General features: G+C 40.5%; 1 protein-coding gene across 2 annotated transcripts in view; it reads left to right on the top strand.

Annotated features, from left to right (window-relative positions):
• The window catches only part of pld1a (phospholipase D1a), a 32,901-nt gene that overhangs the window by 13,174 nt on the left and 3,370 nt on the right, over positions 1-16,357 (top strand). The window contains exons 4-24 of one of the 2 annotated variants that reach the window (XM_080513390.1): positions 3-145; positions 1,254-1,365; positions 1,639-1,704; positions 2,741-2,799; positions 3,019-3,111; positions 4,205-4,357; positions 4,990-5,139; positions 5,984-6,067; positions 7,837-7,918; positions 8,531-8,641; positions 8,829-9,014; positions 9,541-9,757; positions 9,874-10,002; positions 10,564-10,682; positions 11,890-12,003; positions 12,953-13,063; positions 13,927-14,015; positions 14,144-14,257; positions 14,387-14,436; positions 14,526-14,660; positions 15,626-15,779. In XM_080513390.1, coding sequence (XP_080369516.1) covers positions 3-145; positions 1,254-1,365; positions 1,639-1,704; positions 2,741-2,799; positions 3,019-3,111; positions 4,205-4,357; positions 4,990-5,139; positions 5,984-6,067; positions 7,837-7,918; positions 8,531-8,641; positions 8,829-9,014; positions 9,541-9,757; positions 9,874-10,002; positions 10,564-10,682; positions 11,890-12,003; positions 12,953-13,063; positions 13,927-14,015; positions 14,144-14,257; positions 14,387-14,436; positions 14,526-14,660; positions 15,626-15,779 — 2,471 coding nt within the window. The remainder of the gene's footprint in view (positions 1-2; positions 146-1,253; positions 1,366-1,638; positions 1,705-2,740; positions 2,800-3,018; positions 3,112-4,204; positions 4,358-4,989; positions 5,140-5,983; positions 6,068-7,836; positions 7,919-8,530; positions 8,642-8,828; positions 9,015-9,540; positions 9,758-9,873; positions 10,003-10,563; positions 10,683-11,889; positions 12,004-12,952; positions 13,064-13,926; positions 14,016-14,143; positions 14,258-14,386; positions 14,437-14,525; positions 14,661-15,625; positions 15,780-16,357) is intronic. The other variant, XM_080513391.1, reaches the window with a different exon arrangement.

Raw genomic sequence — 16,357 nt, 5'->3', positions numbered from 1 at the left:
AGTCGATGCCAGCGGTGTTCAAGATTGAGCTGAAGCATGGAGAATTTACTTGGGTGGTCAAGAAGAAGGAGAAACATTTCATGGAGCTGCACAGGGAGCTGAGGACGTACAAGACCTTCATGAGGATACCGCTGCCATCACGCAGGTTGGCGCCGACACGGGAATACATGGATTCACAATCATGCATGGAAACGCACACGTACAAGCCCAAGCTTCCATGAACAGACAATAGGGAAGTTGCGCTATTGTGTTGACTTACAATGCTTTGCTGAAGGGTTATTTTAATCCAGTGCTGCCAACTCCGAAGCACAAGATTTATACATTTGAATCACACTGCCAGGCCGAACATGTATTTTCTCATATAGAGCTGCTCATATAGAGCTTTTCAAAATTTTGCCTTCTTTTTTAAAAATTGATTAGTGTTTAGCTGAGCTTATGGCATAATTATCAGATGCCAAGGTGAACAATCAGACATTTTAAAGGAATCTGCTTCTGTTGTAAATTGGTATAATCCATTTACACCCAAATGTAAACATGGGCCAATGTATCATGGTTGGTGGTCGTTACTTTTAACTATACACAAAACAATGCGATTGTTTCTGCTTGTTACTGGTATATTTCATAAGAAATGTACATTTTCCTGGAGTGTAAAGCACCGTGATAAATGTTGCTCCACATTCTTTTGCTTCCTATTTCTTAATCTTTCTTTTTGTTTTCCTGTTTCGTTCTCACTCTCTTCCTGCGTCTGTCTTGCTCGCTCTCTGTGTGTACACTTGAAAACAGTGGAAACCTGCAGTTGGATTTTGATAGGATTTTAGTGTTTTTCTATCCGTCTCTTTGTGTTGATTTTAATTTTAGCCGTTAGCTGTTGACAAAGTTGCTGCTTTTAGCAACAATTATAATTTTGTATTAAATGTACTATTGCGCAGTAATATATAATGGCTTTGACATTTTCGGATGAATATCAATTTGTTCACACTGCATTCCTGGTAGCTGTGACTCAAACTGCCATTAAATGTGTTCAGGCGAAACACATTTGCTTATCTCAACATCTGTTCAGTAATGGGCACAGACAATTGTGTCTTTTAATTTCCTGAACAGCCACTTTAAATGTTCGGTGGTTGTTATAGCTCAGGGCCATGACTGAACCTTGAACTCTGAGGGAAAATGATGTTCTCACATACAAAACTATTGCACACTTGTTATTAGTGCTATTATTCCCTCTCTCTCTCTCTGTCTCTCTGTTTTGTCAGTCACACGGTGCGGAGAAGGACGGTGAGGAAGAGCGAGGTGAGGGAGATGCCCTCACTGCCCCGGGGTGGAGGTGACGAGCTGGTGCGAGATGAGCAGGTGTCCAGCAGGAGGGTACGTGGCAGGATTTGTGTTTCGTCGTCGCTGCTGCTTGATTTCCCGATCGGAAAATCAACTTTATTCCGAGGAGCTCTCTTGGCAATCACTTGTTGCCATGGCATTAGCCTCCTTGCCAACGCTTCTATCCTCTAAAAGCCTCCGTGTGCGTGTGCCTGTATGTGTGTGCATGCAGATGCACACACAGTAATCATTTGCATGGATTTTGTCATTAAAATACTGACAGTGGCCAAATATAGGTTGTGTGTGTGTGTGTGTGTGTTCCTACAGAGACAGTTAGAAGACTATTTGAACAAGCTGCTGAGGATGGCCATGTACCGCAAATATCACCACACTGTGAGTAACCATACTAAGCACCCGCAAGCCATGACACTCGCACAGAAAACCCTATCAATTTAACTTACAGGTAACCTGAAAAGTTAAATTTCATACAATTCATGTATGCCTGAGATGTCATGTTGCTAAAACAATGAGTGATAATCTGTTTACCCATAGCACTCGTTCTGCTTTAAGTTGACACACGCAAGCAATAGAAACAGAACATTGCGCTTCATTGGACTGCTCCCATGAGCTCAAGTCTGTTGAAATACGACTGTGAAATCTATAAGAAACTGTGTTGATTGACAAGATGTCAGAGTATGATTTGTGAGATGCAGACATTAAGAACATTAAGATGTAAAATTAGTAATGACAAAAGCTGTACCAAAGCCGGAACGGCAACAAGTGAGACAGTCCACTTCTATATATACTGTCATTTGAAATTCATATTGTAAGTTCAACATATGACTACAAACTCCTGCTTGTGTGAGAGCAGGCATGTGCAGCATCAACTGCATGAGTTTGATGCTCTGCTTTGGGTAGAGCACTGCTTCACTCAAATTTTCAACGTGTTTTATTTGCTCTGTTAGAAAAGTAGCGTTGCTCACTATGAGGATGTGATGAATTTGTCCCCGCCGTTAGTATGAAGATTAGAGCAGGAGGGGCATACACAACATCTTCTTGCACCCCGTTTCTGCTTTATTTGTTGTATTTCAGCCTCGAGGCATCTCTATTGGAATCAAAAGAGCCTTTACCACCTATCATAATACCCACACTGTGTTAAGTTACCATTCTTGTTCTTACCATGGTGAAATAGGCCCTTTAGTACATTATTACCTCAGCTCCATACTAATCTGAATACTGTGCTTTGTTTGAACGCTTTTCAAGTTGACATCCGAGGTGACGATAAACGATTTAAAATGAGTCATGTTGCCTCCAGTTAACTACTGCTTTCTCACACGGTGATCGTTGCAGTGTATTTCACAATTTGCGGCGTGTCTGTACAAGCAACTGCGTATGAAGCCTCTTGTCGTCTCTTTATGTCTATTCTTAGATGGAGTTTATTGATGTCAGCCAGATGTCCTTCATTCATGACTTGGGGCCCAAAGGACTGTAAGCGTATTCACTTTGTTGAATGCCTCGTCTATGTTGTGGATGTATGTTTAATGGCCTGCTTTTAAAACTCAAATGATGAAGGTATACTCATGATTGGCTGAATGAAACAAATGTACAACATTTAATCGATGTATGTATTTCTTTTTCTAGATACTACAACTTAAAAAGATTTTGTAGATTTTGCCTGATTATTGTTGCTATTGTATGAACTTTCAGTGAAGGGATGATCTATAAGCGCTCCGGCGGGCATCGTATCCCTGGAATGAACTGCTGTGGTCACACTCAAGCCTGCTATCGCTGGTCCAAACGGTGTGTGAATGAAGCATTTTTACCTTTTCTATCCTGTATTTTTTTAAATCTCTGTAAATCTAATTTAAATCTCACTCCCACTGTTTTCATCATAATCCATGTCACTGGTGCTGACTCTACTACTGTCTAAGTTGTATATTGCAGTTTGACAGAAACACTGTAAATTAGACGTATGCATAGATGTAGAGAAACTTTTTGGTTGGACCGTTAGGAACATACAGAGAAGGATTGGATGTGGATTAACCCTGTTGTGCTTGCGATTATTATCAGTCCACACAGACTTATTTAGATTGAATTGCTGCTAAACTGTTAAAAAGTGTGCATTGAGTGTATCACTCAATGATGAATCTCATCTGTGATGCAAAGCGGTCATTGTCTGCTTCCTGATAGTTTTACAATTTCTTTCTTTTCATAATTGGTGTTGGAGTTATGGTTAAGAGAAGTTACCTTGCATGAAGAGGAACTCATTGCATTATCTGTAGAAACGGAATCATCCGCTGGCTTTCTCTCTGTAAAAAGCACTTAGAAATGATTGTGTTATATTTAGTGCCATATCAATAAAGTTGAATTGAATTGAGTAATGACAGCATAGACATATTCATATTTATGATACATTTGCTTGTCGTGCAATATATTTGACATATTTGCAGTCTGTTAACACAACCTTGTACATGGATGTACCACTGCTACTTGCTCCTCCATCTGTTTGGCTGTTTCTTCCTCTTCCTCATCTCTCAGCCAAATTATTATGTGAGCAGTTTATGTTGTTATTTTCTAAAGACAACACACACACACACACACACACACACACACACACACACACACACACACACACACACACACACACACACACACACACACACACACACACACACACACACAAAATCCCACACGTTTGAAACGCTCAGCCCGTCCACCTACATCCCCATGAAGATTTTCTTCCTACACCCTTCAAACAAGAAGCATAAGAAATGGTTCTCAACAATCACTTGAAAGCTTCAAAGCTTAAATACATAACATCAACTTTCTTTGGATGAGCATGATAATGACAGCTGTGTGTGCATGCGTTTGCATGTGTGTGTGTGTTCTGTAGATGGCTCGTGGTAAAGGACTCGTGCTTGCTGTACATGAAGCCGGACACGGGGGCGATCTCCTTCGTCCTGCTGCTGGATAAAGAGTTCAGCATCAAGATGGACTCCAAAGAAACAGAAACCAAACATGGCGTCCGGATCGACAGCCTCTCCAGGTTTGGTGTCGTATTTGTGTGTGTGTGCGTGCAAGTTTGTTTTTAAGCCTCAAAATCTCTCATGCTTTTGATGAAAATTATTTGTAATAATAACAATCCGCATCTGTGGGCTTTTATGTACCATCAAGCAGTAGTTTTCAGTTTTCCAGTCATGTCTCACAGCCTCGCAAGAAAAAAAGGCCTTCCGAGTTTTTTTTTTTTTTTTTTTATAGCCCCTTGTCAACAAACATCACATTGTTCTAACTATTTCTTGAAGTCATGTGGATATAACTCCCTGCAAATGTCAGTTTCTACATCTAAATAAATAATACTTAATATAAAGCAAAACAACAAATTGTTATTCGCTTTGTTTAGTAAACTGTTAAACTGTTTTAAACTGTTTAACAGTAAACTGTTTACTTGTATTCCTTTTCATTCCATCACCTTCAACAGAGGTGATTTATTTTAGGAATCACTACAAAACTGTCTTATCAAGCCAAAGGAAATGGTAAATTCCTGTTTTGATAAAACTTGTGAGTTTCTGGGAGCCAGATAAGGGCCAGTCGAACGCATTTCTGCCCTGGCGTTCAGCGACCCAGCCTTGAAAATGTCTCTGCGTCTGTTGTTTGTTTCTGTGTGTATCGTGGTGGCAGGACCCTTGTGTTCAAGTGCAACAGCTACAGAAATGCACGCTGGTGGGGTCAGAGCATCGAGAGCTTCGTGAGGAGTCACGGGAAGGCTTTTCTTCGAGATCACCGCTTTGGATCATTTGCACAAGAACAGGAAAACGTCTCTGCCAAATGGTAACTATTCAGGGAGAGGGCACCACGGCAGAAACGTGTTGGTGTATGTATGGAAAATAAAAGCAAACGGCGAAAAATAAACTGCTTAAACGGCCAAATCTGAGTTGATGTGCCAGACATTCATTGTCAAACTTGCACATGTCAGAAGAGTATTTTGTCACATTGTGACCTTTCAGCTATACTCAGGTAGTTGGTAAAATCAATGTAAATCTAAGTGAAGCAAATATTTAGTATTTTTCATCTGTCGTCCTCTGTTAGTCTTTCATTGGTAACTATGGGAATGTATGAAATGATGAGCAGTCGCTCGCTCGCTCTCTCTCTCTCTTGCTCTGTCTTTCGCTCTGTCTCTCCCTTAGATGTGCTGCCATTTTTCTTTATTTACATATTCATCCCCCTCAGAGTCTGTGATATTGAATCATCTGTCATAGCGCCATTACATTGCATTTGTGCTTAATATGAAACCTGAAAGAAAAATATGTTGCAATCCTGTGAACCGCTGGAGCAAAAAAAAAACAAACAATCCTGTAATGTCATGATGACACAACACGTGTAGCCATGAACTTGTAAAGGTGACGTAAAGTAACGAGAGTTGTAAAAATGGGTCGAAACGCTCCTTCTACACCCTCTCGCTTTTTTTTTTCCCTGTTCAGATGATGACTTATTTGTGGTTTTAGTGGCAGTTGTGAGGCAAGCGGTGAGAGACAGTGACTCTAAAAAGACAGGTGTACTTGTCATCTGTTGTGTGTGGTCAAAAAGTGAGGCATTTCTGCTTTATTATGTTCAGATCAACACAAACACAAGGGGCTGTAACGTCTCTTTTCACAAGTCATTTGATTCTTCGCAGGTACGTGAATGGAAAGACGTACATGGAGGACGTGGCCGACGCTTTGGAAGAAGCGAAAGAGGAAATCTTCATCACTGACTGGTGGTGAGGCTCACTGTTTTCTAGTTGCGTTGCTGAAGTCGGATTCATGGGCTTTTATTCATTTCACCTTTTTGAGCTAACCTGACTGAGTTCTTTATGCGTTCAAATAAAAGACTTCATATTATTAAGGATGATGCAGGAATACAGCATTAGAGTTTTTTTTTCTAGCTGTGCAAATTACATAGGAAGTATTAAGATATGTATATATTTATTTAAAACAAATTCTGCATTATTCATACAGTATCAAGTACAAACACAGTCATTTCAAACAAAAAATCAATTAAATCCTACATGAGCGGGCAGAGGTGGTGGTAGAGAAGGAAAACTTCATTTTACTTGGATGAACCTTCCAGCAGCACCAAACTGCAGATGTTAGTCATCTAGTAAGAAAGTACCGATCTAAGAGATGAGGATATAGAAAAAAACAAACCGCAAAGAATGAACTGATTGCAGCCTGATGGGAGTAGCAACGTGAGATTCCCATCTATTGTGACCTAATTGTGAAATCCCGCAAAGTTATGAGCCAACTGTAGAAATGTTTGCTTGTGATCTGACTTTTATATAAACGGTGAGATTATTGTGGTCAATAATACGGCCACATTGTTTTTTAAAGACTATTAATACTTGTAATTTAACAGTGTTTCCCATCCTTTTTTTTTTCTTCAAACAAATTGCAATTTTGACCAGGTGTTTTGTAGAAGTCTCTTATAATGGTTTTTTGTTTTTTTTTCTAAAATGTTCTAGAGCCCAGGGTGAGAACCATTGCCACGCAATACCAAGCAAAGTTGTTATTGCAGTTTGTTCAGCAGTGTTCCTTGAAGACGGGGACTGTTGTGCACCAGCTAAGACAATCCATTGAATGTTTTCATGGCGGTAGTTTCGTGGTGAATATTCAGGCCATTACTGCGCTGCCAAAGAATGAGAACACAGTTTGACACTCAAGTTACCAGTTGCTGCTCCCAGTGTCATAGTCACTGTTACACATTACATTATTACCCACTAGTCTCTCTGCCAGAGAGCCGGGACATGATAGTGCTGCTAATTACAGCCTCACACTGAGAATAAAAATACACTGAGATAAAGACTCGGCCTCCCTATCTGCTGACACTTCCACTCCATGCCTTTTACATCCTTTTGTGCCTCCCTGTTTCCTTTTAATTGCATATATTTTTCCTGGTAAAAGCAGCACATGAGTTATAGTAATGTGTGTTTTCGGGCATCTAATTCAAGTCGCTCAGAACAACAAAAATTATATATTTGTCAAATAAAAACTTTTGTCGCACACGAAGCACAAGCCTGCATTTTCTATTTTCTAGTTTCCCAAGGGGCCAAAAAGCTGTCAAACAATATTTGAAAATGTCCATCTCATTTAAAATGCAACCAGCGGGACAGCTTTGTAATACACAGAATTGTTTCCATGCCAGCAACTTTAATAGGTTTTAATGATATGCCTCGATTGACACGGTCATTTAAAATTCAAGTTTATGGTCAAACAGAGTCCAGTGTTCCGCTACTGAATGTGGATGAAATCCCAGTGGTTCAGAGCTGTAATCACTGGGCTTATAGTCTTTTCCAATGAGGTGTCAGCCAGTGTAATCTGAGCCAATGGTATTTTAGACACGTCGGCTCAGGATGCCAGTGTCAGTGGCTCATGAGGCCATATCTTTGTGTGATGTCTGTTAGATGCATTTTTGACTCTTTCACCTTTTGTCACATTCCTTCTCTATGTTTCTGTCTTCGCTGGTGCTGGCCTGCCTTCCTCTTTTCACCAGGCTGAGTCCAGAGATTTTCCTGAAGAGACCAGTCGTAGAAGGAAACAGGTGGAGGCTGGACTGTATCCTCAAACGGAAAGCAGTAAGTTGACTTTAAACAGCCACTCTTACGGGAGTAATGTGGCCCACAGGCCAGTTATTCAGTATTGTTGACTATTTCCTCTGTTAAAAAAACCCAGACAGGATGGCTTTAATGCTAACATTAATTTGTCATCACTGAGATCGTCACTGATCTCTTGTCTCATGCTTGTGCTGTATTACGTTTACTATTTTTTTAAATCGAACTCCATTAATAAATTATTTCTCTGCATTCATGGCCGCAGTGGGATTTAAACTTGGGAATATCCATTCAAAAGTTTGCTTCTTTACTCTGCACAACTCCATTTACGGTACTCTTATTAAGCCAGGGTAATCTCCAGTACAGAGACACTGCTGCCTTTGACAGTACAACTCAGGATTCTGTTGTACAGCTCATGTGATTTATGTTCGCCATTTATGTACACAAGAGTTACAACCTTGGATGCACCAGAGAAAGAATAACAAATACCTTGCTTGGAGTTTGCACACCTATTATTTTACAGAACACAGTGTTTATCGACAGTTTTCAATCCATATTGTTTCTGTCTCGCAAAGTGTATCGCAAACAATGAAATATGTAAACAGCCTTGTGCGTTTATCCTCCGTCTGTCCACAGCAACAGGGAGTGCGAATCTTTGTCATGTTGTATAAGGAGGTGGAGCTCGCCCTGGGCATCAACTCTGGCTACAGCAAGAGGACGCTGCTGCATCTGCACCCCAACATCAAGGTGAGTTATGAAGAAGAGTTATGGCTTTAATGTCCAGTGGTTGAAAAAAACCAAAACAATAAGGGGATCAATGTCAGAGTTAGAGCGAAATATTAAATGTCACTATATTTCAGGTTTTAATATCATATACTGTGTAGTGTGCTGCGGTGACCGTGGTTAAGTGTTGTTTATCGTGTTTGTCTTCCAGGTGATGCGTCATCCGGACCACGTTTCTTCCTCCGTCTATCTGTGGGCGCATCATGAGAAGATCGTCGTCATTGACCAATCAGTGGCCTTTGTGGGCGGGATCGACCTGGCTTACGGGCGCTGGGACGACCGCGAGCATCGGTTGACGGATGTTGGGAGCGTGACGCGCTCTGTGGCCCTGGAGCAGGTGAGACACACTGAGCGAATTAAAATGTCCCATCCACGCTTCGGATTTATGAGCAGAAAATGCGTTTTCCCTGCTGCTGACAAACAGTTCCAACAGGAAAACATGGAGGGAGAGGGAATTGAGACAAGTTCTTCATCACACTATATGATATGAATAATATGATAATTAATGCCAAGAATTCTGTTACAACAAAGAAATGACTCAAAGGCTTTGCTGATTCCTGTGGTTTTAAGTGATGTGAATTGTGAAATTCTCATTTGTTGTAGTGTTTATGTGATATTCTAACACCAAGATGATCAATAATAAAGGAAACCATTCATAGATATGTTGGTTTCTGCTCAAGATTAGATCAACTTCATTTGAGGTTGAGCTCCTCTAAGAATTATGAAGATTGTATACATGACAGGTCACTTAAGGTTGATATTTTCCCATTTTGATTGAGATATTGCCTAATTATATTGGTGCCACCCACACAAAAACACATTTTAACACATGTTGCCTGTTGGTTCATTTTTCATCTTCCCAGGCCGGCTCCACCAACACCCCGTCGAGTAATGCCATATCCTCCTCCACTGAATGCGTCTCTCATAGCAACGGACGCGGGACGCCGCCTGGAGAACCCGTGGACTTGCCCAAGCTGAAGGGGATCGGGCGTAACAGGATAGTCCGCTTCAGTCTGTACAGACACCTGCACAAACACACTCTGCAGCACGTGGACAGCGTGAGCAGTGTCGACAGTACAGGTGCGTGACGTTGGAGTGAACATAGGCCTCAGTCAAACTGTGAAAACCTTCTGATGCTATACAGAACATTTAAGAAAAATATTGAAGTTATATACTGTGTGGACATCTTTTTGTAGGGAGCGGCTCAGTGCGAAGTCTAAAGACGGGTGTTGGGGAGCTTCAGGGAAACACTCGTTTCTGGCATGGAAAAGACTACTGCAACTTTGTTTATAAGGACTGGATCCAGCTGGAGAAACCCTTTGACGGTCTGTCTCACACACACACACACACACACACACACACACACACACACACACACACACACACACACACACACACACACACACACACACACACACACACACACACACACACACACACACACACACACACACACACACACACACACACACACACACACACACACACACACACACACACACACACACACACACACACACACACACACACACACACACACACACACACACACACACACACACACACACACACACACACACACACACACACACACACACACACACACACACACACACACACACACACTTTCTTGTTTATCCTACAGCCAGCAGAAAAGCTCCCTTCTTCTGTTTTCAGTGTGCACTCTCCACAAACTAGCTAAATGCTTTACTAGTAGATGGAAGTTAAAGTCAACTGGAAAACGTATTCAGAGATGTAAACCTCAGAAAAAGTTGTTACGACACGTCTCTTCCATATGTACCGCTGCACACTTGTCTTTGCCACCGTCTTTCTCATGGACTCTTTATATTCCTCATACTTGATGATCTTTTCGGGGTCTATCACAGACTTCATTGACAGGTACACAACTCCCAGAATGCCTTGGCATGACATTGCCTCAGTGGTTCATGGCAGAGCGGCCCGGGATGTGGCGAGACACTTCATCCAACGCTGGAACTTCACAAAGGTTCTGTTTACCCACACTCTATAAACACACATACAGAGGAATGGAAAGTAGGGAACAACTTAAAGCCTAGATTTCACTGTACAAATACATAAAAGGCAGGTTAAACCACCAAACACAGTTTGACACTTTTCTTCTCATAAAGTGTTATTTCGGTCGGTCCGTGCCATATCCAAATGTATTTTTCACTTCATTGAGTTCTTTGTTGCACAATTTTATATTTCACTTCTACATTTAAAAAATAAATGCTTGTTTCTGTTTTATTAATCCGCACATAGCACATTCCATGCATCCTTTTGTTAATTTTTTTTTTTTTTTTAAGTCAGGCAGCACATATTTAACAAAAATCTATTTATCGTCATTAAATGCACATTATATCCACGTTTCAAGAAAGAACTAATTTAGCACAGTCACATTTATGCTTACAGGCAATTACGAGTCACCACTTAACCTGAAATGCATGATTTTCAACTGTGAGCAAGAAATCCACACGCGCACAAAGAGAACACACAAACCTAACATAGAAAGGCCCCACCCCCAGCACATCCTGGACCAGAACCAGGGACTTTCTTACTCTGAGGCGAGAGTGGTAACAACTACGCCACTGTGTCGCCCTAAAACAAAACCCTTTGAACCAAACCTCAGTTTTTGCCGGAATATAGCAATATTTTAGCCTGACAGCCTTTTTGTTTACAGCTTGAATACGAGTAACTTGTGCGTTTGTTACTGAGCCTTTAGTATTGAACAGCCCTGCTAAGGACGAGCACTGGTAATTACTTTGAACGTGCTGCAACATGTACAAAACGTGCTACGTACTTGATCCTATACAAACAAACAGATGAAAACACCTGTAGTTATACACAGCTGACAGGTGACTTCTGTGAGTCCCTGAGCAAGACCTTTCACCCCCATCAGCTCCTGCATCCTAGACACAAGTGTGAAAAAAAGGAAGATCAACAAATTATTATTAGGTAGTAATCACATGCACCTTTTGAGAAAAAAAAGTTATGACCCGTTGACTTGCGTGTCGGTTAAAAGTGTACAGAATGTTTCTCTGAAACTGTGGAAAAAAAATACCTTAATCCTCACACTCATACTTTCCATGGCAGTTAGACCACTTTTCCTGTTCTCACTCGTTGCCAGTCCTCCTCTCTGAGACTTTGCAGTCAACCTCTCTCTGTGCAAACTCTCCCAACCGCTTCTCTTACAGATCATGAAACCAAAGTACCGCTCTCTGTCGTACCCATTCCTGCTTCCGAAGTCTCACGCCGGTGCCGACGAGCTCAGATACCAGGTCCCCGACTCTGTCAATGCCAATGTGCAGGTGAGAAAGTGCCTCGAACGTCTGCTGGACTTCACTACATTCACAAAAAACTGAAACAAGTCAACCGTCAAGCGAGCTGGTTGAAAATTACAGGAAAAAAGCAGAACAACACATGGAGGACAAACTCCCACTTTCCTACATCTCTTACATTCACGTCTCCAGTCAAGTATAGCTGGAAGCAGATAAAAGATATTTTTAAAAAATCCTACATGGGCCAAAAATGTTATATAACTTCAGATGTTTGCGCCTGCGATCTTAAAGTTTGTTTTTTTCTTGTGCCAGAAAGTGGCAATCTTTCAGTGAAGTGCCTGAAGGTCCCATCATGAGTCTGGTTTGTTGCGGTAAACACAAAAAGCGAGTTTTTATTTTTTTGTCCTCGGCCTTATCTGTCACCTGCTTTTGTGTTTGTGTGCTTAGAAGTAAAACATCCTTGAAAATAAGGTTGTTTTCTCATTTTTGTCCTGTTAAAATTACTTCTAATTACACAGTGTAATTTTCATTACTTTATGTTACGTTTTAACAACTTCCTGGGTTTTTTTCCAAACCTTGGGACATTTTATGTCCCATCTTTCTTATGTTGAGTTGATTAGCTTGAAAGGATTTTCAAACCTTGAGGGTGCAAGGCCATATCTATTTGCATACGTTGTAATTCTTCTACTATTTATTTATTTCTGTTTTTTGGCAGTGGGGCATTTTTCACACTGTGCTTCTTATTCTCGAAATGCAAAGAAAACCAATGCTGGCTCAGAATATTGTCACAGCCGCAGAGGCCGAGTTGGCATTCCTTTTTGTTTCTCCTACATGCAGTTTTACTGTATTTGAGTACATTGTGTTTGAGAAATCCCACGGCAAGCGCACTGATGTCCACGGTGAATGCGGAGGAAGACGCAGATCTTTCCGAGAAATCGTGGCTCTCCTGTTTTACGGCGGCGCCTCGTGTGTGTTGAAGGTGTTGCGGTCTGCGGCAGATTGGTCGGCTGGCATAAAATACCACGAGGAGTCCATCCACACGGCCTACATCCAGGTCATCGCCAAGAGCAAGCACTATATCTACATTGAGGTAAAAAAAAAAAAAAACAACAACAAAAAAAACCCAGCTCACAGTCCGGAAAGAAAACATAGCTTCTCATGTCAAAACTCATAAACAATGCAAAAGCAAAATTTCAGCATTAGACAGAAAAATTATTTTACCTAGTTTTAAGAATTTAGTTAATTTCCAAGGTCTCGCTGAAGTTTCAACACTAAGATCGTTACTTCATTTAACTTCATACTATGTAACACTCACTCTGTCAGAGTTGTAAAAAATATTTGAGCATTTCCAAGTTACTACATTATTGCCTTCATTACATTCAGAATGGCCAGAAATTAATACACTATTGCCCAGTATTACATTATTGGTTGCTACCAGGTACAAGACTCCTTAAATGTATGTATGGTGAATTTATCAAGATGTATTCAATGGTCTAATTGGTCTTCTATGAATTTTAGTTGAATTTTTCATAATTGGTTTCTATACATTTTCTCAAACTTTAACACATTGTGACATATTTCGGTGTGCAACAGTAATAGTTGTAGAGGAGTAAAGGTAGGATCAAATAAATGTCCTACTTCTTGTCAAACACGACATATTACATAATGTGTGTGCAGGTGTAGCGTGTGTGGGTTAATTCACACCGCAGCTGTAGGTGTAGGTGTAGATCTGTGTGTGTGCATGAGCGTGTATTTCTGAAGTAAGTTAAATCAACAATCATTAAATAAACGTTTGTGAAACCTAACCATTATACTGAATCATTATTTTTTTAAATAAAATTTCAATGAGAATAACATTGTTTGTTTCAAAAATAAATATGAAAATGACACTTTTATGTCCAAAAGACTAACGATTTCAACCATTGTTGCTGTGGTTTGTGTGACTCCTCTCAGAACCAGTTTTTCATCAGCTGTGCCGACAACCGGATGGTCTACAACAAGATCGGAGACGCCATCATCGAGAGGATCATCAGGGCGCACAAGTACTGACCTTTTCCCGTATTTGCTGATCCGGTTGTGTCACCATATAGCTGCACATGTACATGATATTTACCTTCTGTCTTCTCCTGCTTGTGACTGAGATTAATTTTTCAAACATGTTTGCTTTCAGGGAGGGAAAAAAGTACCGCGTGTATGTGGTCACCCCGCTGCTTCCGGGCTTCGAGGGAGACATCACCACCGGAGGAGGGAACGCCATCCAGGCCGTCATGCACTTCAACTACAGGTCCAGACACTTTAACACTGAAAGAGCAATGTGAAAGAGAGAGAGAGGGATGCATGAGGAAGTCATGAGGTGAACGTATATATATAATTTATATACTGATCGGTAAGTTTTGGGCTCTTGTGTCCACAGAACTATGATCAGAGGAGAATACTCCATCATCTCCCAGCTGAAAAAAGAGAGTGAGTTCAATAATTATCTGAAATTAAACGCAGATTTTTATCACAGCAGAATCTTAATAGTTTCCTTGTGTTTCTCCGCTGTCTCCCAGTGGACGACCAGTGGATGAACTACATCTCCTTCGCTGGTCTGCGGACTCATGCCGAGCTGGAGGGACGCCTGGTCACCGAGCTCATCTACGTCCACAGCAAGATGCTCATCGCTGACGACAACACGGTCATCATTGGTTAGTCTGTCTGACGTCTCACTTTCTGCCTCCGGTTTGTTGTGCAGTTTTATGCCAGTCACAATATCAAGCCGCTAATGGCTCTGCTGCAACGTCATAATGCAACAAAGGTAAAAAAGTCTGCATCTGTAACCCTTTAATTTCACCATGTGTACTGCTAACAAGTGTGCAGTTAAAAATATGTACTAAAGGCTATCCAGCCTATAGTGCCACCTGCTGGTGAATATGTAGCAGCACATCTTCTCGCCAGTACTGGGAGAAGATCAGTGCTTACTTTTATTGTTCTTTTGCAAAACAGAAGATGTAGGCAGAATGAAATCGCATACAAACATGGCCTCTCTTAACACTTTAAGGGTTCTCATGATAAGACTCTGAACTGAACATTTCAATCCCAGAGTGTGACTATTGATAGACCCTTAAAATTTGTATTCTTTAAATTAACATTAACCCTATTATGTGCCACTCATGTAAAATAAACTGGAAAAAATTACCCCAAATCCCCCAACTTAGGTCGAGTACTAAGTACTGCTCTACTGTACTATTGCAAAGGTAAAGGTAAAGAAGCAAAACAAAACAGCAGTACTTTTGTCAAAATTGGCATCAATGGTCAATCAGGTTTTCTGTTATTGAATTTAGAGTTATCATTTTAGAAGGAACTTGTGAAAATAACTTGATATGGTCAAGGGTTAAACAATACAATGAGAAAAACACTGAAACAGACAAAAGAGTACACCGATAGAGGTATATATTTTCTCAATAGAAAATAAAATAATAAATAAACAAGTGGTGAGATAACCAACAATTAATTTGTTCTCTGTCATTTTCATTGAATATATTTTCATGTGAGATTTTCCAAACAATACTGCAGTGATATTACAAATTGGTTATAGTAGATTTTAAAGGCACTGTCAGGAAGGTGAAAGACCTGAGTCGAGCTCAGTCGCATGGTTTGTGTGTTTTTGCAGGCTCGGCGAACATTAACGACAGAAGCATGCTGGGTAAACGTGACAGCGAGGTGGCAGTGATCATTCAGGACTGTGAGAAAGTCCCTGCTGTGATGGACGGGCAGGAGTATGAGGCCGGACCCTACGCTCTCCAACTGCGCCTCGACTGCTTCAAGTGTGTGGCTGTTGAATAACTTTACATGTGTGAAAGAAGTGTATATGATTAAAATGACATTTACTCCAGCACCTTGGATTATTTCTGTAGGAAGGAGTAAAGCACTTGATTGATCCTGGGATGTATTACATCAAGGCCTGATACTAACTCACACGGGGTACTGGTAGATGTTAAATGTTAGAAACACATGTTACGAAAACACCAATATAACCAGCAGCATTAATGATAAACATCTAGCAGCATAAAGCCAAATTATTTATGACATAAACAGAATTAAAGTAAGTATTGATCATATTTAGTTGTGATCTAAGTTGAATGTACACTTATTTTTTCCGGTAACTTTTACCCTCATAACATATTAACTGAAACATTTTGAGGAGTTTAGAATCGATTGATAATTATGGCTTCCTATGGGAAAAATTATAATAAATCAAGATACTGTGTTATCTAATCCTCAAACTAGCTGTTTTAAAGATTATTATTTTTACTCTGTTTACCTTCTGAGTTGCGTGTATATATATATATATATATGTATTTTTTTTCTGCATGTAATGCTTTTTTAAGCATTTATCCAAATA

Source organism: Blennius ocellaris (assembly GCF_963422515.1).
Source record: "Blennius ocellaris genome assembly, chromosome: 17".
NCBI lineage: Eukaryota > Metazoa > Chordata > Actinopteri > Blenniiformes > Blenniidae > Blennius > Blennius ocellaris.
Note: the sequence above shows the minus strand (reverse complement) of the source record. Positions and strands in the feature narration are given on the sequence as shown.